Source organism: Ambystoma mexicanum, chromosome 1q (genome assembly GCF_040938575.1).
Source record: "Ambystoma mexicanum isolate Mex_15411 chromosome 1q, UKY_AmexF1_1, whole genome shotgun sequence".
Classification (NCBI taxonomy): domain Eukaryota; kingdom Metazoa; phylum Chordata; class Amphibia; order Caudata; family Ambystomatidae; genus Ambystoma; species Ambystoma mexicanum.
Window position 1 is genome coordinate 1,328,687,922 of NC_090922.1, and position 25,602 is coordinate 1,328,713,523.

The 25,602-nt window shown below is 42.4% G+C and overlaps 1 protein-coding gene across 1 annotated transcript in view; it reads right to left on the reverse strand.

Annotated features, from left to right (window-relative positions):
- Window positions 1–1,421: 1,421 nt before the first annotated feature.
- GPX7 (glutathione peroxidase 7) overlaps window positions 1,422–25,602 on the reverse strand; it is a 222,496-nt gene continuing 198,315 nt past the window's right edge. Inside the window, exon 3 of the mRNA XM_069642183.1 lies at window positions 1,422–6,760. Within this exon, the coding sequence (XP_069498284.1) occupies window positions 6,597–6,760 (164 nt within the window). The 3' untranslated portion in view covers window positions 1,422–6,596. The remainder of the gene's footprint in view (window positions 6,761–25,602) is intronic.

Sequence of the window (25,602 nt, forward strand, 5' to 3'; positions counted from 1 at the left end):
TTACTTGTGATCATATCCGGTTTACGGCATGCCGCTAATGCCGCCATGGTGCGTCACGCGTGCACACCTAGACCCCTATTTACGGCATCGTAAAGTACGATGCCGTAATTAGCGGTCTGGTAGGTCAGAATAGCCCGTAGCAGTAAGCGATGCCAGTAATCCTTTACCGGCATCGTTTGTCCCTTAACTCCAACCTCGGAATGACCCCCAATGAGAACAGTCTGAATAATGTGCAACAACAGGATAGAAGCTGACCCATAAGAAATCATACAGCGCAACATATCCAAAAACGACAGGACATCTAGAAATGAGGAGCAAGTATGAATGAAAAATCAAAGACTAAAACCCTGTACATACCGAACCGAGGCCAACCCATGAATCCACCTAGGAAGTAAAATAAAAGGAGGCAAGAGCTGGAACTGGAAACTAGGATACTCACCAGCAGAGTGAGTTCAAGAAATCAAAGGCGCTAGAATACTAGGCTACACAGCCAAACTCTGCTTAAGGGCTGGCTCAAGAAACCACTGCGGAGCCCAGCATACTCGAAATTCAGAAATGTAGGAATATTGGGAACCAGGAACTCGAAAGAGCATATTTCTACCAAAACGAAAGACCGCTTTCGCTGCAACCCTGGACTGGAACAAACGGAGGACTTTAAAGCTCATCAGTGATCCCCTGACTCAGGTGTGATCAATGCTGGCACCTAGGTACGGCTTCTTCTACCCGCCCATAACCTGCAAGGGAAGAGGCAACGCTATGCACAAGGGAATTTGTGAAAATGTATCTTTAGAATTCAAAGCACAGCAGCTACCATATTGCCAAAATAGAGTAGGATCGGAAGATAAATCTTAAATATATCCTGAGATTTCAGATTATTACAGGTATAGGTCACAAGGTAAGAAAACAAAGAAGAATTCCTCAGCCTTTTCGGTGTAGCCAGGTGCGCCCCCCCTCCTCCCAGATTAGCGGTAAAATGTTGGTCTAACTGGCAGCTTTTTTTGGATAATTTTTGCTAATCTGCAGAATCCTTCCTGTACTAAAAAATCCAAAAAGGATCTGAAAACACTCCTTTTTGATAAAGGCCCTGATTGATGTTCCTTTTTCTTCTGTTCCTTCTTGATCTGTGTTTGTTAGTCTTGGAGCGCTGAGACCCTTGGGTGTGTAGCGCCTTACATAAACATTTAAATAAATAACTTATTTTTTGCACTAAGGCCAATCGCATAAATCCGTCCACCCTAAGCAAATGTTAGGGTTCACTTAAAAAGGAGCCTTTAATTGGCTCCTGAGAGCTTTTACTAGACCCCAAAACACACTCTTCAGCCTGTTGACCTCAAGATAACATACTTCTGTTGCCACCCACCTCTGCTCAATACAACCTACTAGCATGTAGCATATGCAATTGGAAACACATACAATACATATCAGGAGCACAATTTTTATTGCTTTTTCCATGTATAAAACATTCAAATACATAAACTAACACTGATTACCCTACACCCCCAACCCCATAAGAGGAGATGTGGCAATGCATATTAAAAAGAAACATTCAGGTCTGCACATGCTCCCCTCAAGCAGATATACAGTATGGCTTCATACACTGTAAAAAGAAGACAACCCATGCGGGCTTCCATAGGATGTATTGCTTACATTATGTGCACTCCACTCTTCTACTCTTAATTGCAAGTTAACAGATGTGTCCCAGGTCTTAATGAAACCCATGATCGGAATGACAAGTGAATTAGAGCTGCCAATCGCATGATTCCATGGAAAGCCCACCTGAATTGAAAGCGCTTGGTTAGAGAGGGCCTAATTCGGTCTTTAGGATGCGGGCGCGGATCATTAGTTAGGGAGAAGGGGACCAGTGGGGGAAACTGACGAACGTTCCTTCCATATCAAAGACGGCGGCTACCTCTGGGAATCAGGCCATTCTGAACTCACACGCAAACCATTCCCTTCTCTCAACTTCCGGCATAATGAAGTTAGGTAGTATTCCAGAAGTTAGCACCATGGTAAGTCCATTGCCCTGTTGTTTTTTTTGCACAAGGGCAAACTAATAGGTTTAGAGCAAACAATGTCCGAGTACAAAAATGCATTGTAAGAAAGTGTTTTTTAAACAAAGGCCATTTTTATAATTGTATTTGCACCGGTGCAAAGTTTCTATAATACTACAAGTCTTTTGCTGTGGATGTATTTCTTTTAAATAATGTATGCTACTATAGAGTTAATGATTTTCCCCTCGCCTGTTTTTTTACACGTCATACCCACAATTTAGCTTGCAAGAATTTCTCCATGAACAGCGTTATTTTCAAAGTATTTCAATGTATTTACTAATTTTCTTAACAGATACAAATTTCCCAGACCTAGTCACACAGACCGTGGAATGCATGAACATAAAGAGAGCAAACAAAACAAGTTGGTGAGGTCAAGCAGGAGAAACACCCAGGGAAACTGTATGCTAAACCAATCGATCACAGGGATTTTCGGGCAGAAAGGCACGCAAATCAGTGTTTTTCACGCAAAGAATTCCATGAATCAAGCTGTTAGTGTCCGCTATGGTTATTGGGTTCTTCCGTATTGCTGCACACAATATATTTAGTGTCCGCTATGGTCATCGTGTCCTTGCGTATTGCTGCACGCAAGATATTTCGTGTGTGCCATGGTTATTGGGTCCTTGCGTATTGCCGCAGGACATCCGTATTACCGCACGCAATATATTTAATGTCTGGTAAGGTTATTGGTTTCTTCCGTAATGCTGCACAGAATAAATTTAGTGTCTGATATGGTTATTGGATCCTTGTATATTGTCGCACACAATATATTTATTGTCTGCTACCAGTGCCTTAAGTGGCACTACAAAATGAGCCGGGGCTCATGAAGGGGGTGTGGCCTAACAGCGGGGGTCCTGTTGACAAGTCCCTTGACAAGCCCCAGCTCAATGGGCTACTGGCACCCCTGCCAGGCAGCCTTTTGTAGAGATCAGCACCCTCTCCCCATAGCGGTGAGGGTGCTGATGTCTGCATTTATATTCTCAAGGCTTGCCTGGCAGGGGGGCAGCCCTCGCCTATTCAGCCTTAATGGTGGCGCCAGCCCTCGCCAGCAGGGGAGGGGCAGCGTCACCATTAAGGCTGAAAGGGTGAGGCCCCTGCAAGCTGAGGCCGTTTTCCTGAAGACGGAAACTCCTGTGCATTCGTGGGAGTTTCAGAATTAGAACAAGGCCTCTGCTTCCAGCAGACTCACGTTTTCTCCATAATGGTGGCGCTGGCCCTGGCATCTCTTGCTTAAAGAGATGCCTCGCAGGTGCGGCACCACCATTATGGCTAAAAGGCATTTTTTCTGAAGACTGAAGCTCTCGCACACGAGCGAGAGCTTCAGGCTGTAGAAAAAAATGCCTTTTTGTGTAGTGGCTGGGGCTGCCAGGGGAGATTAGGGGGCCCCGCGTCAAAACGAAAGTTCGGAGCCTGCCGCGGCCCAGCCCCGGCAGGCCCCGGCCAACTTAAAGCACTGTCTGCTATGGTTATTGGGCCCTTACCTATTGCTGCACACAATATATTTAGTGTCTGCTAAGGTTGTGTCCTTACGTATTGCTGCACTCAATATATTTCATGTCGGCTATGGTTATTGGGTCCTTATATTTTGCTGCACACAGCTAACTACTGCTTCAGTGCACTGTCTGCTGAGCCAAATGGCATATAGGAAGAACCACAGTAAATATCATGGCAATGAATGGTCTCCATGGTCGACCATGGAGAAACCACGCATAACAGTGGTTTGTCTGTAATCACATTAACGAGCAGGGCTTCAGGAACATTTTTCGGAGGGTAAGAATGCACACAAAGAAATTAAAGTGATCCCACCAGGGAAATACCTGCGCAAAGGTAATCTTCTGGGAGACTTCTTGAAGGACATAGTGGTAGCTCCTGAACCATCAGACGTCTGCCACAAAACTTTTGCTTTTTTTACCTAGATGACTGCATTTCTTTGACCGCAGTTCACCAAAGTGATCTAGTTGGAGTATAGTTGGGGTGACCCGAAGACTCTGTATCCTGACAGGCACCAGTCCTCTACTGTTTTAAGAAATTAATGCATTCTGGAAGTCGTAGGCTTTGTTGATCACAATTGACCAAAATTGGATTTAGAAACCTGGTACCAATGATTTGAAAAAAAGAGCGGTCATGACTGGAGTAGAATGGTGTCCCATTGACACCGCCACTGCCAAGTGGCTGCATGTAATGCATGACACCTTCAGCCAGTTCTCTTTCTTTAAATTCTGGGACTTGCAGTTCTGCACTCATAATGGGACAAAGTGGGACTAGAAGACCAATAATACAAAGTGAAAGCCAAGACTGAATAATCTACTCACACCTGACACGGGGCAACTTCAGAACTCAGACACAGACTGCTGCCTCTTAAGGTACATGCTAAGATATCAGGTCAGAGTGCTATTGCTTCTATGTTCCAAACATCTCCTTAAAACAGCATAAAATCAGGGGAACTGCATCTCACAAACAGGAACCTTACCAGATGACTCTATGTCATGGAAAGCACCAGGCCCTTGTCTTGAGCTTTCCTTTCTCCAGCAATAGCCTCCTGTTGCACCCTTTGGTCACTTGTTTGTACATAGTGGACATAAGTAAAAGCAAAGCCCATGACTGGGTTGAGGCGTCTCCGGGCACATGGAGTCATCTGGTAACCTTAACCAACAAAGCTTTCTATCTTACCTATGTCAGATGTGACTTATCAGGTACTGGTTTTAGTCGTTGCAGTCTCGTATTGGCAAAACAGTCTTTGACATTCTAGATGCGAACAACAAGTCCCAGAATGGTGAGGCAAAAAACAAACTGGGTGAGTTAGTCACATCTGACTTGAAACCTATACATTAAATGAGAGATTCCCTATAAAGTGTAATATTTTAAAGAAATGGGAATTGATTGGAGAGCAGTCAAGCTGTACTAGGTCCGGTGCGAGTAGTGCACTCAGTCCTTTTTCGCCTTTGCTTTCTGGGACTTGCAGTCTTCCTTTATAATGGGAAAAGCATGGCTACAATGAATACATGTGGGACGGGAGGAACTATTTGCGCATAATATAGAACTTCAGAGTTCTAGGTATAGAACTTGAGAGTGGACCTGGGCAACTTATTTGTGGAGATTTAAAAAATAAGTCCCCAAATCGAGGATCAAAACTCTGGAAAATCACTGCCCTCTGACTCAGGGGCAGCAGGGGGCGGGGTAATACTAAGCTGGACATAGGGTCGTTTTCACACACATACATTTGTTATTTTCTCTGATCGTTTAATCTTATCCTCTACAATACAAATTTTTTCTCAAGACTATTAATGAGGGATATCCTGAAACCCCATCAGGTTTACGGCTCGAGGCCTGGAATTGGACGACACTGATGTATAGCTTCGGACTGGCCCATATCACCTGAGACACCATGAGCTAGTCCGAGAATTTTAGCCAACAGCCATGTAAGTGTGTGCTAGCAAATTCAAGTATCCCAAAAACACTGGGCGAAAAATCTAAAAGATACTCAAGGTGTAACGCCTGACATGCTAGCCACTCTGCAACTTGGATCTATGAAAAATGCATTTTTCTTTGAAAGTCTAATTAAAAAGTCACCCAATTAACTCAAAAACCCGAATATAAAGTATATGGGCAAGATAAATATGGTGTGTTTGGAAAAATGTGTCTTGAGGGAATGGGGGAAGGTTTGGCTGTTTCACAGCTCCCAAGTGTCCCCATGTCACGGGTGAGTAACTCCATTAATGTTTTTGTCTTTTTATTTCAGTGCCTTGTTTACCTGCACTTATACCAGCATGTGCAGGATAAAACTAAGGCCGGATTACTTCCCACGCACGACAAGGAACGGCTTCATCAGGGTGGTGTGGTGTTACACTCGAGATGAATGCACATTGCACAGCTGCATGGAAACTTTTCACCCCCAGGACAGTTCATGCAAACAAATAATAAAGTTCTGCTTCAGAGGTTTCCAACAGAAACACTTGATTAGCATGAATGCCCATATTGACAAGACACAAAGAAAAGCTGTTTGTAATTAAATAATGGCTTCTGGCATGAAACAGAAAGACAAGCATGAAAGACTTCATTAATTTTCGACAGTTTGCGAAGCTCCCAGAGACAAGCGACTGCTGGATGTACAGTAAATAGAATTAAACCCCATCTGTGGAAGTTGAGCGAGAGATGCATGTCATTAAGCTTTGAAGATTAGGACAAGGGTTTGCAAAACCAAACTTAAGCAACTTTTAAACAAGTTGTGGAGGTTTTCTAAAAGGAATTTTTGTTTTATGTGCCAGTTTTGTAGTGAAAAGGATGGTCTAGTGAGTTGTGTTAAAGGTGAGGACGAGTGATTTTGGGTAATCGAAGGGATACTGCGGTAAACATCAAACAGGCCCAGCCTTTAGGCATCTTATGCAACAGTGGTGAAAATACAACAGCCCTTAGGTGATCTTTGTGGGGCCTCGACTCGGACATCAATGGTTTGTGTGGTTTCCGGGCTTCTGGGTGAACACCAGAAGAGTCTTCCACAAGAAGGACCCAGCACAGCAAGTCTTTCAGTCTCCTTATGGCCATGAGTATTTACAATTCATCTTTCTTCTTCAGAATGAGTTTTCTAACAAGCTCTGTGATGTGTGGTCTGACTTCCTCCAAAGGGACCGTGGGGCCCCAGGCGTTCTCCACCTTTCCATCGGGGTTCACCAAATATTTCCAAAAGTTCCAGTCTGGCTCCTTTTTGGAAGAGTCTATGCAAAGCAAGAAAACCGCATGTCAGTAGTGTCAGGCACTTTCTCGTGGGCAATCACATGTCATTTTGAATGTCTCAAGTGCAACCCAAACCCAAAAGGTACCGATGAACTCTACAGCAATTCCATAAATATTCACAGTCTAAAATCAATCGCAACATTCAGTCATAAAAACAGGACAAAATATTTAAGAACAGAACGAATCAGAAATTAACAAACAAATGAGATTTTTTCAAATATATATATGTATTACATTTTTGAGAAACGATACAACAAAGTAGGAATTGACCATCAATTCACAAGATTTCACTCTCAGCTGTAGGTCAAACTGGAAAGAACCTGTGCCCCTAAACGAGACTGCACCTACAGTACCAGTTTTACATGCATTGCTGAGCTGTAGTTCTTACCAAGCCTGCATCCAACAAGGATAAAGAGGACAAATCAGGAGAAATCCCAATCCCCAAATATTTGAATTTGTTATCCGCAATTGCAAAAGGCCCGGACTCTGGAACATTCAGGTAAGAGCCATCTCGCACGCCCGGTGGCATCATATAAGACTTGCCAATTTCAATTTTGTAACCTGGCAATTCCCAGAACCTCTTAATATAGCAATCGTTTGTTCATGTTGAGTGGCACAGAGTAATCTGTGATCTGCAAATAAAGTAATTCTAAACTGCCATAGAGCCTGCTAGGAAGCCTTTAATCTCCCCATAAGGTGCCAGGCATTTCACCAGAGGCTCTATAACTAATTAAAGAATTAGAGGCAAAAGGGGAGCCCTTGTTGAGTCCACCACACCTAGGCTAAATGGTGAAGATGAGAACCATCAACCTCACGGTGGATTTACGCTCTGCAAACATCTCATTCAGCTGTTGAAACCAACTACAGCCAAACCTAAATGCCTGCAAAGTGGATCTGAAGAACCTCCAGTTGACCCAGTCAAAAGTCCATTTGACATCTAAAGAGATCAAGATCTGGAGAGGATGAACAGTCGGGCCACGGCGATCTTTCTAGTATCATCTGTAACCAGGCTGCCTCTATCAAAACTCGCTTAGTCGGCTACATGGACGAGACAAGGGAGATAGATACAAACCAAGTGTAGTTGCCAACACAAATCTCAGAATTCTAGAAACAATATGTAATAGAGATATGGCCCCAACGAAGGCGCACTGCATTGGTCACCTTCTTTATTAATGACAGAAATAGAGGCCTCCAAAGTTATGTAACCCCAACAACATAAATTGGAACCCAAAACTCATCCGCCCCTGGGGATTCATCTAATTGCATTCATTTGATTGGCTGAAAAAACCTCAAAAGAAGTTATTGGGACATTTAATTTGGCATGGTCTCCTCTGACAAAGTAGGTAGAAATAAAGGGGCTGGATAGTCTGTACCCCTCTCCACAGAGTGAGCACCCTCTGCCAAACACAAGTAAGTAGTAAAAGGCAAATAGGTCAATTGTACCCTGAGGCTTACTATTCTCTTTGTTTGTGGGGTCAATTATTCTGAAAATAGGTCTTTCTAAGGTCTAGATAATCCTTGCTCTCAGAGTAGTTTGCCTAATAAAATCAGGACCATATTATACCTTTTTTCAAAATAGTTTTGCATTATAAAACAATATTTTTTAAATAAATGTCATCCAATTGTAAAGCCTCGAGTTCCCCGCTTAATGAATTCAATTTCTCCGACTGATCCATTGAGCATACCTCACCTGCCCCAGCACCATCTCAATGTCAGCTAATATGCTGGACAAAGTGAAGTACGAGACAAAGTGCAGTCTCGCTGCAGTTGGAAAGACTCTCTTGAGAGCCAAGACGTGTGAAGGTTGTGCCAGCATTTGAAGGACTGAGCCCTTTAAGAAATTAAGGAGGAGTTTGCCTTTAAATTCAATGCACGGCATGTAGCGCTGGTCCAGAGTGCAGGACAAAATGCAGTCTTTCTGCAACCTCGCGAAGCGAGGAAGTCAGCTCAAGTTACTTGGCAGCATTTTACTGGCCTTTGTTTTGTACTTATGAGTCGTCGGTGAAGGGGCACGGGATCGCCACTGGTAATGTAGGAAATTCTCCCTTTTCTTGCTTCGATCGTCTACATCAATCCAAGCGTTATACATAAACCAAACAGTTGTAACGTGAGGATTTGCTCAGAGCGGGCAGGTGCTGTGAAGCAGTATCGCAAGTTCTTCACATTTTATTTGCTGGACTTAAAAGATACAAATGGCACATTGTTACTTAGCAGACCCATGGTTGATCATGTTATGCGCGGTAAAGGAAAGTGCTACAACCTTAGGAGTGCCAAGCCGACTCCTTCGGACAATGAAATTACTAAAGCCTTAGAGGGGTTGAGTGCTATGGAGCCTGCCCCTCTCGAACAAAAGAACAGCATTCTTTCCTCTCGCTGTGATGAAATGAAACAATTTCATTAGACGCGGGCCTGACCCCACAATTAACAACTCAGTCTTATTGTCATTGAGAGCAAAATAATTCATAGACATACAAGTTTGATTTATGTTTTTAAGATCTTGATCATAATCACCCAAGAGATCAAAGATGATCTAGTTGTCATCTGTGTAGTTCATGTACTTGACCCCAGAACTGTCCAAAAGATCAAACAATTTTTTTTTATATATGTTGAACAGTGTAGTAGAAAGGCAGGAGTCCTGAGGGACTTCACACAACAAAGGGGCTGTGAAAGCATTATATTTTCCAACAGAGACCCTGATCAACCAAGCACAATGAAATAATCTAATCCACGATGCTGCACACTCAGAGCAGTTCACAATCTCAGTAAGCCTATTCAGCAGCACAGTGCGGTCCACGAGATTGAATGCAGCAGAGAGGTCTAGAAGCATCCTCATGGCCGTTGTCAACAATACCCAGAGGATTAGCCCTTAGGTCAAGGAAGGCAGTCTCAGTGCTGTGCAAAGTATGGCAAGATCTTCAAAAAAAAGGGGAACATTAGTAATGAGGTGATTGTTACCTGCAACTTCAGGATGTAAGGTTTTTTTTTCATTTTTTTTTTTTTTAGCAATGGTGTTATCCATGCTTCCTTCAGACAATTAGGTATGCATGATGACAAAAAGGAGCACTTGACAATTTTAGTCATGCAAGTTGAAGACAAACTAGCGAGTCCTTGATTACATTAGCAGGACAGTATCTGCCTTACAATAAGTAGGTTTTAGACTTGACAATTTAGTAAATTTCATTTCCAGAAACCTGCTGGAATGTAAATATAGGAGGAACAATATTCAATGTACCAAGGAAATTACAGTCTTGAGTCATACTGAAATGCATGCCCTGCAAGCATTTGTGTCGTTTCTTAACAGCTAAAAGGTGTTACAATTGTTAAATATTATGCCACATCCTGTTGAAGGTTCTCTAAATCCACTTAGGAGACATCACAGACAAGTGTATTCCGTATTGTAGGGCCGAAACAGTGTTGACACCTGTAAATTGTCATCATAGGTCTGATGATCCTCCCTTGTCATCCCTTGTGGGATTTTGATTCCCATTAGGGGTAACTTTGGCTTCAGCACTAGTGAGTTAAATGTGTTGCTGTACGGAAGGTAGATCATGACTTAAGTTACTGGTTGTTTCTTATGTGACCATTTTCCGACCATGAGACATTTTATTTTTGGTATGAAACATAGTAGCAAGGAACCTTCCTTTACCACTCCTCCAAAAATCAATCTTGACAAAAGTGTTTCCTGAAACAGCACTTTGATGCACTTGCACTTTGTCTTTTGGTGTACTCTTTTTACTTTACTGTATTTTTGCACAGAGACCATCGCCTATATATGCATTGTTGAGATATGTGAAAAATGATGTGTACAAGCAATACAATGTTGAATGTTTTTTAATAACCTATAATTAGATGGAGATTTGTGAAAATAAAGTGGCATTGAAGAAATCATTAGACGTTGGTCTCTACCTGAGCAATAGGAGGGCAGGGTTTGTATCTATTGTTTTCCTTATGGCACCTCCCTCTGGAACAGCCTCCCTGCATCTCTGAAACTTGAGCAGAACCATCTCTGGTTCCTGAAGCAGCTCAAGACTTTCCTCTTTGCTTCTGCCTTCTCCCTCCCTCTTACCTGCTGATCTCCTGTCTGATACTGCACTGGTTACCTGGCTACCCTGCCCTCCAGTTGCACACCTGCACTGCCTCCCGGCAATCCTGCACTTGGGGCTGTATCTGCAAACCTACAGTCCCCCTACCTGCACTATCTCACACTTTCTGTCAGCACTTAACCCCTGCCCTGTGATGTCACCTGCTGGCTGCACTTCTTTTTTCGCAGTTTAGATCCTTTGTCCTGCACTTACTCCTCCTCCCCTCCCCCTTGTACGTTTTCCCTTTCCTCTCCCTTTTCCCCCCTGCTTCCCCTCCGTTCTGCCTTGTTGTGCCTTGAAACACCTGTGTATAGGCACGCTATGAATAAAATATATCATATTACGAGTAGGTGTCCTTTCTAGGATAAAAGACAGGGGTGACCCATTTATAGATTGTGTGCATTGGGGACTTATGACAATATTTTCAACTCTGCCCCTTCAATACTTAACTTATGCACGTGTAGGAATGTTTACACTTATTGAATTTAGAAATACTTTCCAATGATACTTTTTTCCTTTCTGCAATATGTTGTGATTAATAGGTGGCCACCTGCTGAGGCAGACAAATTGGTATACAACAAATTAGCATATATTGTGATAAAGGTGCCATTTTGGAGAAAGACAACACCTGCAGTTGTCCTTAGTATGGTTTTGGCTCATTATTGGTGCTTTAGAAAACCAAATAGTATTGGCTCATAGGTGGTTTGTTAGCGCCATCTAGTGAGGCTACATACCTTTGTGTTATAGCCAACACTTCACCACCAAATAGAGTGAAGGAGTCCAACATTTTCTTAATGAGATATGGGTTGTGCCAGACGATTTGATGGGTTGTGCCATACGATTTGATGGCAGACACCGCAGTTTTGCGTTATGCTGACTCGTGTGTGTTTATTTTATACAGAAGCAAGTGAATTTACAGATCATGCCTGGCCGGGGCCCAGACAAGGGGCATTGGAGCATCAACATTTTCTTACATGTTTTACTGATATTGTGGCCAAAGCTAGCTTGATGAATGTTATTACTTGGAGGTGGGTTTGGAGTGGGGGGGGGGGGTTATAGCACAATGGGGAAGTCAGACTGGACACATCCTTTTTGTGGTATAGCGCTTTTTACTTACATAAGAGGCAAGGCCAATATGTGTGTTTTAACATGGAAAGGGAGGGGGCACTTACTGTGCAGTCAGCAAGTACATGTTTTCTTACTGTGGCATTGCATGTTTTACTGGTTAGGGCAAAGTAAACATTATGGGTGTCTTACATGGCGGGTAAAGGCATTTGTTCAGCCAAACAAGGAAATAGTTTCTTACTGCCGCATTGCATGTTTTACAGGCATTTAGGGCCAGGTCAACATGACAGGAATTCTTACATGGTGGTGAGGGGTTTGGGCAAGCATTTGTGCAGCAGGAATAACATTTTCTTTCTGTGGCAGGAGAGTCTTACTGCCATGAAATGCAAAATCAACACAGGAATGTTCATACATGGGGATACTGGCATATGCTGACAGAGCCAGCATGAACATGTTTTCGCATGGTATCATTGCTAGGCATAATATTACTGGCCACACACAAAATTGGATGGAACATTTGGGTGTCAGGACTCAGGAGCCATGCACAATCCCCTTGTTTCCAGGCTAGTTTGATTAAAACACACATTTACTTCTTTCACTCCTGCAGCGTCATGATCATCCTGTGCGTTGCGCATGCGTGGTGGTCTAGGCCGGCGTGGAGAGTGTTGCCGATCTTGATCTTGATTGGGGGCCCCTCAGCATGGCTTGTAGGAGGGCCCCACATTTTGTGATATGCCACTGGCCAGAGGCATATTTTCAAACGCAATGGGAACAGATCAACAAACAAAAGAAAATATAGTTTTCTTACCATCAGCCAATAAGATGAATCAACCAATTTACTTTGTGGTTTCTCGCACATGTGCAGTTTTTCCCTAACCCCAAACTCTGGTATGGTATGGTAACGTTTATTTGTAAAGCGCCTATACACAAGGCAAGTGTTTCAAAGCACTCAAGGAGGGCGGGAACAAGGGGAAAAAACAGTCATTCAGAGCCCTTGAAATTCTGAACGATACAAGTCTACACAGGCTGAGTAAGTGCATATAGTACAATAACAGTGTGGATGACAGCAAATGGGTCTGACAACGATACTGCAGTTTTTCCAAGTGCATTGAGGCGCCACCATGCAAGGAGGGGAGACAATGGAAGATAGACGATCTTCAGGCATGGTACGTTCAGATCGTGGAAGCGCACAGGCGGTACAGGAGAGGGGGGAGGACAAGCGTAGGAGGGGAATCAAAGTAAGCCCAGTCAGAGACTGACAAAGCAGAGGGAAGCCCCCGAGAGGAATACAAATTCATCAGCGAGTCCCAGTGCTCAGGATCTGCAGTAGATTACAGTCGTAGGCATATTCAACAGACTTCTGCTTATTACAACGGTTACACCAGGGCCAAATTATGCACTCGCAAGTGGAGAGTGAAAAATGGACTGGGGCGAGTAAAATGTGAGGGGACATAGGGCCTCTTTGAACAGCACTGCCATCCCGCGGGTGTCGAGAGATTTTGAGACCGTGCTGAGGATGGGATGTATTTAGACTTCTCAAAACGTTCATTTAGCAGTTAAACTTCGACTGAAGATTTCCCAACCAAACAAGAAATACTGCTCTGTGGATGGGGTATGTCATTAGGGGCAAAGTTCTTTTGATTGTGGCTTTCAAGCTTTTAAAGAAAAGGACAGTAATGCAAATCTCCATGTCCGTCTCCCCTTTACTCCCAAATACCATTGTAGTTGGGCCCGATCACCCCATCCCAGACCTCAGCAACACTGGTAACCCTGTGTAAAGAAAACCAGGGTCTTTTTTCCATAGTGAGGCCTGGCCTCATTCCCTTGCTAGATTGGTGGCAGGGCCTTTGTATTAGCCTCATTTCCCTTACCTCCCTCGCTCGCTCCCATCCCCCAAAGAAGCAAGTGCCAGATGTTAGGCCCTCGAGGGCCTGATGATAATTCATAGTTCCCCGTCATACAGTCCAGCACAGAAATAGAATGACGCGCCCTTCATCACAAATATGTGAAGCTAGCTTTTCAAACACATCTTTAAAGAAAGAGGCTGTGCAGGAGGCTGCGATTGCAGCCAGCGCTGAGAGGTATACAATTCTCCAATTCTGGATGTAATTACCAATTGGGTTGGAGTCCCCCATATCCAGGAATACATTTTTAGGATTGCTCCTGTTTTCATGCTCTGGGGTGACTTAGGGCCTCATTACAACTCAGGCGGTAAGGGTTTTACGGCGTCGTAAACAGCGCCGACCCTTACCGCCTGAGTACGAGGTCCCTTAGCGCCATGGCGGACTTAACACCTGCTTTTAGCAGGTGTTAAAATCCATGGCGCTAAGGGACCATGGAGTTAATTACGCCACCGTAATTTACGGTGGCGTAATTAACGCCTTCCCCACTCCCATTATGCCCTATGGGGCAAAAATGGGAATGGGGAAGGGTAAATGGGGAATGGGGACTTACCGCCCCGCCAAGGTCGGAATGGGGCGGTAAGTCCGCCAACCACCATGGCGTAAACGTAGTTTACGCCATGGTGGTAAAGTCACGGCCCAGGCGGTAACTTACCGCCTGGGTCGTAATGAGGCCCTTAGTGTGTCTTCTGTGTCTGTCACACTGGTGGACCTACAATATTCTAGTAAGGCTGCCTTGAGAAGCTATTCCTCTAGTCTTGGGCCAGCTACTGGCGTTTGACTGCTTTGCCTGAGCATCTCAACGTTCTACACTCCGCCTGCTTTGCTGAATTGCATATATCCGGGAAACGACGAGCATGTTAGCGCACACGTTTGGGCTCCGGAGTGTCTCACAGTGTCTTGTGTTTGGTGAGGTGGCACTTGGTAAGAGCTTTTCCTTATAAATGCAAGCCTAATATCTCAATTTAAATACACTCTCAATATGCGGAAATCTACATGACGCAGCACCAAAATGAAAGGGTCTGGTTTTTCAACAAAAAAACCTAGTGGAACTGAAACTATTGTCTCAGGGAAAAGACCCAAGATAAAACAGCACACGAAAAAAAAGTTCACAAGCTCCTATTACAAGTTTATTTTATTCCTCAAAAGCATTTACCTCCATACCTAAAATCGATTACCATTTCCTCTGATTACTCAGGCCATTTCCTATCAGCAGCAATCGATAATAAAAACTTGCTCCTCAAAATGGTGCTGGGACGCAAAGAGCTTCACTTGGTGGGGAGCTTGATTTACCACAAAGTCGTCCTGATGGTGATATTTTGGATATCAATTTATCCTACTCTCCTGACCTGACTGCTTTAGCTTCATCTTCTGAAGACTCTTACACACCTGGCACGATCTCCGATATTGGCGATGAAAGTATCCTTGCTGGCGAAACTGGGACCTATATTAACGTCAAGTGTTCAAATGGTGACTTTAATTCCCTTACTTCCAAGGTTGATGTGATTGCATTACTCATAGCTACCATTGCAAATGATCAATGTGCCATTAAAGAGACCCTAATTACATTGTTAAAAGTGGCTTCCTCGAAGTCGGCTACTAAGGTGCTGGATTCAGTTGAGCAAAGAATACAGACTCCTACAGCCGACGGGAAACCTCTGCTCGTCCCCTCTGCCTCGACTGCTGACATAGCTTCCTTAGCACCTTGCCCTTTCATACATTCATCATAAACTGATGCCCGTATGGATCCCTGGGACTTTGAGGAGGTATGGATACCCACTAACACTGCGCATATAAACAAAGCCAACCAGAAGGCACTGGTGAAAAAATCTATTAAAAATGCGAAATTTGGATCAAATGGCTCAAACCATTAAACGGGCGTAAAAGTTACTTCCAAACCATCTACTCTTCGTGCTGATCCAAATGCCCCAAAAATTCTCCCTCCTAGGGAAAAGAAAAACTGATAACCAACATTCTTTCTGATGGGTCCATCCATCAGGCTTTCCTTAAGGGCCTGAAAGTTGCCTCAATTTTCTCTAAACCTAAGACCACTACCCTGCTTCCAGCTAGCCGGTCTCCCTTGTATAATAAGACATGTACCATCATACTACGGTGTCTTCTTGCTGTAGTCTCAATCCGGACTATTGTTTTTGGTCAAATAATTAAAACAAAACGAAGCAGCCCGACAGCCATAAATCCTTTTGTAGAGCACCTTGTTTAAAACAACATGAATACAAACCCATTATTCTGCCAAATACAAGTGAACAAGACATTTGGAAAATGGATTATACTGGAATAACTTAATACTACAGCATATAGCCCATTTCTTAATCAGACGATTGAACCGAGTGATATATTTTTCCTACAAGAAATGTGGTTGCCAAAATCCTTTTGTAGTGATGGCTTTCAGATCATTTTCAACCACGCTGTACCTTCCCGTAGAGGCCGAGCCTGTGTTGGCCTGGCGATTGGCTCAAAACAGGCATATGATTTGGGCCACTTTAAGGGAAACCTGTCTTCCCCCTATGTCTTGGCAGCAATTCTTAGACTCAAGGGCAAATCACCTACCACCGCCGGGGGGTGTTCATACTAAACGGATCATAGCTGGAATTGATGACATCCTTATCAAATCGTATGACATTTCGGCTGATGGATCTACTATGATTGCTGGCGATTTTAACACTGGTAACCTTAGTCACCTTTCGGACACGTGGAGCACTACTAATCAACTTTCCCCACTTTTTGTGGTATGCCATGATCTTACACTCTTAACTTGTATCAAACCCCTTGAGGGCCATCCCAATTTTACATGGTTTAAGGGTGTTCATAAGTCTCACATTGATTATGTTCTGACTGACTTTGCACTCTCTTTGAGATGCAACCCGATCAAAACTTGCTTCACTATCTTGAGCGATCACTCTATTCTCAGGTGGGACTTTTATAGTGTTATCCATGATACTAATAGGATATATTATATTAATACCAATCTCACTAGCCAGGGAAATCATCTTCGTTGGTCCAAGAGTGACATTAGGCTAATTGAAATCTACTTGATCACTCTTCTTACAATCTTGATTCTGCTATGAAGGCATCAAATTGGGCTGTGGAACATATGCTTTAAATACAAATGAACCATAGACATCGAATGAGTGTAAATCCCTATGGTAAAATAAATAAAGCCCTGTTTGATCCCATTATTGCCGCACAGAAATTAACCTATCGCAATAATTGCACATGTGAAAAAAGAGATCCCAACATGAGGGACTGTGAATAAATTGCCAACATCAGAAACGTATCTACACCTTATAGAAATTGGCTTAGGATGCACAGAAGACCTGTCCTAACAGCTAACTGGAGATTACTCTTTGGTTGGCTTGCATCTAATAATAGCAAAAAATTCAGGCCTGGATGTAATGCCTACAAGAGGTGTTTCTCCCCTGTGGATATAAATCCTGTTCTTCAGGATGCCTGGTGCGCATATGTTGGTGATTTATATACCGAAGGCAAGAAAAAATTAACCATAGACATTGAAATCAAAATTAGAGTATAAATCCCTATGGTAAAATAAATAAAGCCCTGTTTGATCCAATTATTGCTACACAGAAACTAACCTATCGCAATAATTACACACATAAAAAAGAGATCTCAAAATGAGGGACTGTGAATAAATTGCTAACATCAGAAACTTATCTACACCTTTTAGAAATTGGATTAAGATGCAGAGAAGACCAATCCTAACGGCTAACTGGAGATTACTCTTTGGTTGGCTTGCATCTAATAATACCAAAAAAATCTGGTCTGAATGGAATGCCTACAAGAGGAGTTTCTCCCCTGTGGAGATAAACCCTGTTCCTGAGGATGCCTGGTGTTCATATATTAGTGATCTATATACCAAACCCAATATTATTCCAGATGAGCTTAATCTATCTTTGCCTGATTTGTAATGTTTTGAAAGCTAGACCGTCACTTTTGGCAAAAATCCTAAATAAATTGTTTATTCATGTACTGAAATCTGGCCATCTTCCTTCTAGTTGGTGTAGTTCTTTTCTAGGGCCCATCTTCATAAGTGGTGACAGGTTAGATGCTAATAACTATCGCCTTTTGGCAATGAATGATTCTAGTCAAAAGATTTTCACCACAGTCTTACTGAAAGAAATTTCTTGCTGGGCGAATAGAAATTATATCCTCAGTCCTTTTCAGGCCAGTTTGTGAAAAACGTATAATACTACTACCAATATCTTTGCACTACAGTATCCAATTGCTGAAATAAATGACAAATCTTGTCTCAATTTATATTGCTGCTACATTCATTTCAGCAAGTCGTTCAACTTAGTTTCTCCTTCTTCCGTATGGAAAAAACTGGGTGATTGGGGCATTGATAGGTCATTACACTATTTTATAAAATAACTGTACACAAATACTTCAATTTCAGTTCGTCGGAACTCTGCAGGTATACATACAAAATCCACAAATAGAGGATTGAAACAGGGATGTGTATTGGCCCCTAGTCTCTATAATCTGTATACAGCTGACATCAATAGAGTCTTTTCTATGGTTCGTAATGTTTCCCTTAAAATGAATGGTATTTCCATCTCATGGCTCGCATACACTGATGATATTATATTATTTGATCAAACTCCCATTATATGATATGATATGATATGGCATTTGTAACGCGCCTATACACAAGTGTTTCATTGGGCTTCAGCGTTCCTTGAATGCCCTGACAGGCTATGCTGACAGCAATTCTATGGTAATTAATATAAACAAAACTAAAACAATGAGTTTGGGAAACAAAGGTAGTTCAAAGCAAATTAGGGCCTTGATATTAAAAGATCACCCCTTAGATAATGTTAGCGACGATATCCATCTGGGTTTTCCCATAAAAATAAATTAATCTCTACCCTTTTATGAGGCCTATATTTCGAAACAAAGTGTGGAAGAAAAGGCTTGCTGTTAGACATTATATAACTCATTATGGTGGCTATAATGTACATGGTCTGTTAGAAATATATCATACTGCAATAATTCCCGGCATACTGTACGCAGTGTTGTCTTTCTGGTAGGTGAAATGGCAAAAACGACTTGAAGCTAAGATACTTAGATCAGTTATAAACATCCTTGAAGCTGTCCCGATTGAGGCCCTCTGAAAGTAGCAATATCTGGCTGCATTTTAATCTATGTGGCAGGTCCATTGAGTTTATCTTTATGCTAAACTCATGCAGTCCAACTTGTCTTTTAATCCCCTGTTGAAACTGATGGGTTTAAAGATGGATAAAGCGGAAACCAATGGGTTTGTTGCCGACCTTAAACACTCTTCCCTGACTTGTATAGAGCTCCTGGGTGTTGACAAAGATATCTGTACTGAGGAACCTAATTATGTAGTTATCATTCTAGAGAAGGCCAAATTGAGGGATATGGAAATCAATATTGATGCATTGGACTGCAAGAAAAGGTATAATGAGTTCTCCCATCAGTCGTTTAAATGAATGAACCCCATAGCTATCTTGTAAGGCTCTTTTCTATCAAATGTTTTATATTGTACTTATGATTTAACATTTGCCTATGAGGGACTATGTTACTAAATGTCGCCTTTGCTATGTTCATATTAAAACTTGTCGCCATATATTAACTGACTGTACAATATTAAGAAAACATTACGTTAAAGGTTACACTAAGTTTGTATCACAGATTGCGGATATTAAACGTGTTTTTACACACAGAAGGTAGAAAAAAATCTGTCAACATTGATTGTCTCAGAAACAATCACTAAAATTTAATTCAACATTTTATTAAGATTAGAATATTTTAAAAAATCTCAAAACTGAGATCGCAATGCACAACAATTCATTGAACTACTGCATTATATTTTATTGTTTTGCATTTGTTGTAAAATTTGAAAGGTTGATTTTATCAACCAAACAAATAAAAAATAAAAAAAAACTACTCTTAAAACATAGATAAAATCTACACATAAAGTGACAAATCAATTCTATCGAATAGAGAGCTTGATGTTTTAGACATCTATTTATATCTAGAACAACACTAGAGCAGAAAAATGTGCATCTTGGTCAGATTCCTTACAACAGACTAGATCCGGCGTGCCATCTCGTTGTAGAATCACGATTAATGAAGGTAGAGTATCATCCTAGGGTGATTACTTTGGGTTTTCCCTGGGGGTTGTAGTGGATATTAGAAGTGAACATTTCTGGTCGACCCGAGTTGGGGCTGAGTCTGTTATTTCATCTGCAGCTTGTGCAAAATGGAAGGAAGCACACAAATATTTTGAAACTTTGGTATGTCAAATGGGTTAGCCTGTATTATACTTCCTCTTTTATAGCTATTTAAATTAATAACATGGAAAATTGCATGGTTTAAATGATTAGAAAATACTGATGAATTATTTTAAATACTGATGTATCCTTTTAAAGTTGAGGCTATAGAACAATTGTATTACATTCTATTATTTTTTTAGACATTTTTCTACTATGCTAGATCTTGTTTGTGCTAAATGTTTGTAAATTAACTATTGCACAATGAATAAAATGTAAAACAAATGAAAAATTTCAAACACGTCCACCATGTATGTGTTCCATTACCCCATTTTCCCCACAGTTTCTTCAGCATGATTCCGAAAATAAATAACAGGAAATCCCTTTTTACCTTCATAGGAACATAGTAGCATTTATGCAGGATCTAATTGTCATTTTGGCACATATCCACTTTACAAGCACACAGTTCCTGAAGAAATTCAACATTGGACTGTACATTAATTATACATGTTAATTTAAAAGAAATTGGCATAATTGGCCACGTTCCAAGCACCTACTCTTTATGTAGAAAAAAAACAAATTATTCATGGGCGCCCCTCTTTGAGTACGAACACGGCAAAAATGGCCTGTTCTATGGGATGGTACCAATCAGAGCATTACAATCTTGAAGGATCAAATATAAATGGACCTTTCCCTTTGGAATGTCTTCTCTCTTGATGGCAACCAACACAGGATTACTTCCCAATACTCTGGTATGGCCATGATGCAAATCGCAGATGAGTAAGTGGAAGGCCCATCTGCACCCGAGCATGATCGTACGACCCCTCGATCTAAACCCTGGGGATGGTCGACCGCAACGCATCAAAGAAGAAAGCAAAAAGCGCAACAAAAAGATGTCTGGAAGGCGCACCTGAGAGGCCCTATCACTAAACTTCCAGAGTAAAGGACATTATTGGAATTAGCCGGCAGACATTGAATTTGACTGTACAAAGCTGCTTAATCTGGTGGAAGAGTCGGAATACTGCATCGTACAATGTATCTGTTCATGTAACAGATGGGGGTGCTAGGTTATCCTGCATGTTGCCCTAGGGAATTTGTGGTTCCACCCCTGGGGTTGGTAGCCTCAGACTATGTTAGGTGCCGTGGCCCACACCAGGGGTCTTTATGGGGGGGTCTATAGTGGGATAGTTGGGTTTGAGAGGGTGAAACGGGGTGGGTGAGGTTGGATGCGGGGGTTTGTAGAGATGGGGTTACATGGTATTTGTTGATAACAAACTTAGGTTAGAAGGAACACATGAACTGCATTGATCTGATGTTTTTTTTCAGTTCAATGGGAGAGTTTAAATGTTTATCATTAAACATAAGGAGCCTAAACACGCAGGTGAAACGCAGAAAGCTTGATGCTCTCTTGAGGCGTCGCAAACCGGATTTGGTGACACTCCAAGAGACACATATGTGTAATAGACAGAAATAAACTGCGTATTCAACATTATCTGGTGGTGCTACAGGCAAATGCAGTGGATACATTTGCGGGTGGGTTATTAGCATTGAAATGTAACTCCCATTGTAAGGTGCTAAAATCTAAAAATCACAAAGAGGGTTGGTATAGCTATGCAGTTTTGGGAATTGGTCTCAAAAGACTTAGGGTGGCTTCCATTTACACTCCTAATACGGGCCAAGAGGGAGTCTTGAAGTCGGTAATTGCTCAAGTAGACGCATTTAACGAGGGGGAAATAATCCTGCTTGGCGACTTCAACATAGCCTGGGACCGGAGCACGACTACTGGTTCGATGCACTTGGAACCATGTACATCACTAAAACAAAAATTTGCAAGTCTAACACTGGTGGATGTATGGCCAGCGCTCATGGGTAAACGAAAGGATACACTTTTTACTCACATGTGCACCATTCATTTTCCTGCATTGACTACGTCTGGGTCTCAAAAACTCTCCTCGGCAGGGTTACCCACGTCACCTGTCAGCCAATCACACTTTCAGACCATGCACCCTTGATTACAGATATCGATATTGTAGGGACAACTCAGAGGGTGTGGTCCTGGCGATTCCCTGTTGAGATACTTCAGGACCCAGTAATAAGGGGGGAAATTGATAACAAAATAGAGGAATATTTTGAGTTGAACCAGTGGCTTGACACTTCGGTAAACATAACCTGTGATGCGTTCAAAGCAACTATAGGCGGGAAACTTATAGCAGACACAGCTCCTTACGGAAACAAGGACTTGCGCTAGAAATAGAACTGGAGTCAGAACTCCAACAAATAATGGTGAAAATGGAGACGAATACAGGTCCAACAATCTCAAAGGCATATAGAACAGTCAAGGGTAAGCAAAATGTACTTCATGCAAAAAAGGCAGAAAAATCCCTCTTGCACTTCTGCCAGTTCTACTATGTTAAGGCGAACAGGGCAGACTGCTTATTAGCTAGATAACTACGCCAAAAAATAGCATTGCAAACTACTCAGTCGATCTTAAACCCAGAAGTGGACACCGTAACGGAGACCCCCCAAATCATGTCACAATTCCATGCGTTTTATTCGAATTTTGTACTGTACAGAAGGTCCAGGTGAGCAATCTCAGCGGTCATTCTTAGAAACCTGGGAACACAGCCCTGCTGTCGAACATATAAAAAGTAATAAATGAGTGTCCTAATTCTCTCCCACATTATAGAACAAAAAAACTACTAACGCTGGCACTACAAATCACGGAAAATGAATGGCAAGGGTTATGGAAAGATATCACTAAATACACCCGCTCTATCCAGTTGCGGGAACTTTGGTAGAAGCTCCTAACCCAATGGAATTACACTCCGGCTCGCTTGCACAAAATCGAAGTCTCATTCCCGGAACACTGTTGAAGACAATGTGGAGCGCTTGGGGACTGGGTGCATATTTGGTCGATGTCCGACTTTGTGGGATATTGGGCATAAATTGATAAGAGCATGACACAAATACTTTGTGTATCAAAGCCTCGCTCTATGAAGTCAAACCTACTGTTGAATTATTTAACCTAGGATGTGAAGATGCTTGAAACAAAAATGTATAACCTTTGTTGTCCTACAATTGGCTGCATTGTTAGGAATAGCACAGAGATGGAAGTCGAAAGATCCACCGCTCTGTGCCAAATGGCTTTATAGAATCTGGAACTTTGTCACACAAGAATGGATCACATACTTGATTAAGGGAGACCAGGTGAAATTCTCACAAGACTGGTCGGAGGTACTTGGATTTTTAGAAACTGACATCAATTTTCGATATTGTCCACAGCATTTACGCGTTCTTGCCGTTTCACTGACTCTTTGAAAAACTGCAAGCTATGCCATGCAAGGGATTTGGGCGTGTGGGCGTCCAGCAGGGTAGAGGGGTGGGGTATGTTTGCCATTGTAAAAAACTTGAAATGCCAAGAAAAAGAAACCACACACATGCACACACACACACACAATATTTCACCTCATGGGGATTTTGCACTGGCATTCTGTGCCCCACAAGCCTCTTTGCACTGAACAACGTATATCCATAAGCCGAAACCGAATCCTACCACAGCACTGATTTCACAAATTGGGCTACTGACTTTTGCATGTGGCTAGTGGCCTACAATTTCGCACTCTGGGTTACACCCTTGTTGAATGAAGAGGAGGTGGAAGAGATGATGCTTCAATCTTGAAGGGAAGAGGACATTTCTATTTTGGATGCCTGTGTATCCGATTGCAGTAGGCAGATTCTGCTCTGGCTTACCTGCAGAAATGGGGAGATCCACAGCTGCCTTGGCCCAGTTTTTTCCTACAGATTCCTAATGCCTTTATGTATCAGCAGTTGATTTGGGGTGCTCATGTCGGCCCCAAAGAGTATAAATATGAGAAATCACCTACCCAGAGAGAGAGACGTGCAATATCAATGCCACTCCTTCTGGGGCCATTTGCTCAATCCAAAATGGATAACCTCCCTAATATACCCTCTAGCTACAAGGAACATATGCTGACTAAGAGAGCAAGGCTTAATCCTGCTCTAGATCAATGGCCTGCAGTCCCTGAGGCTGAGCCACCTATTCATTATGGAGCACTGGACATGAAACCCTCTTTCACCACAGTCCAGGTGCTATTGACCCAGAGGTACCAGGTCTAAGTAGCGTCACTGACCAAAAGGTTGCATTTATGTTTCATATCTCCTCACTCGTACCCCCCCCCTCACCGCCCAAATACCCTCACTGCAAGGAATGGGTTCCTCCTCCTTTATATTACTCAACATGTCCTGTTCCTCAATACAAAATAAGCGGCCAATGCCAGAGGTTGTATGAGATTGGAGTGACCGAGAACTTCCCTACCAGATAGATGCACCCATTCACCAGCAGTAGATCATAGGATAGGTATATTCTTGGCTACAAATGGGAAATATATCTGTATGGATACAGTAGGTCCTCTGGTAGAAATCTTGGTGATCGTTGAAGGGGCCAAGCAGGAGGAGAAGGCCATTGACACAGCAATATTAGGGGGCTAGGTTCCTGGGCAATGCAAATGCGTCTCTAGGCGTAAAAAGGAGGAAAGACATTGTCCTCAAGATCAATGTCAAATTGGGGAATTTAGCGGACAGGCAGCCAATGAATATAGAGGGATTTTTTGGGTGGATGAATGTCTCAAGGGTGTGAGTCAATATGTGTATACCTTTTCATTCTTGGATAGAGCCCAGAAAACTAAGAGTTGTGCATTTCATCAAAGAGTTTTTACTTGGGCCAGGAAAAGCAGGATCCATTCAACTAACCAACTTTAAATGCAACTAGGCCTAGTTTCTGGTAGAATTCGGGGATTCTAACAAGTGATCCAGGATGCCCAGGCAACATTTGTTCCTCAAACGGGGCAATTCTTTCGAAGGGTTTTTCGAATATGCATTAGAGGAGGCCACCTTAATGCTAAGTGTGGTGACACATTCATCCCAGTTGAAATTTGGGGGGGTGGCATATACAATATTTTCTCAAATGCCGGGAACACATTTCCCAAGACCCATGGTACTTCAAACTGTACAGGCATTTCGATAATAGTGTGTCTTATTTCCAAAATCATGCAGATGCCACAGACAATTTCACTTCTCCAAACACGGAAGGTCACCAATATCTCAGGAAGTTCACTGCCTATTGCCGAAAAAGTACTCTCCTTGCTGTGTGACATGCTGCGCCCAAGTGATTGGTCTATGGGACTAGACCACAAGGACACATACATAGGAGTTCACTTTCCTCCCACAATCTGAAAGGATCTGCAATTCCAATGGGGTGGGATGTTAATAATTCATATGCCTTGTATTTGATCTTTCTTCAGCTCCATGGTGTTTGCCAAATGTACTGTGGCCTGTTGCAGCAGTCCTAACAAGCAGTGGTATAACACTTCTAATATATTTGAATGGAACCTGATAATGTCTCAATCTTGAAGAATCTCTGTTCCACATGGCCCATGTGGTTCATTAACGAAAAAAGAAGGGGTTTGGCAGAGAGTAAGACATA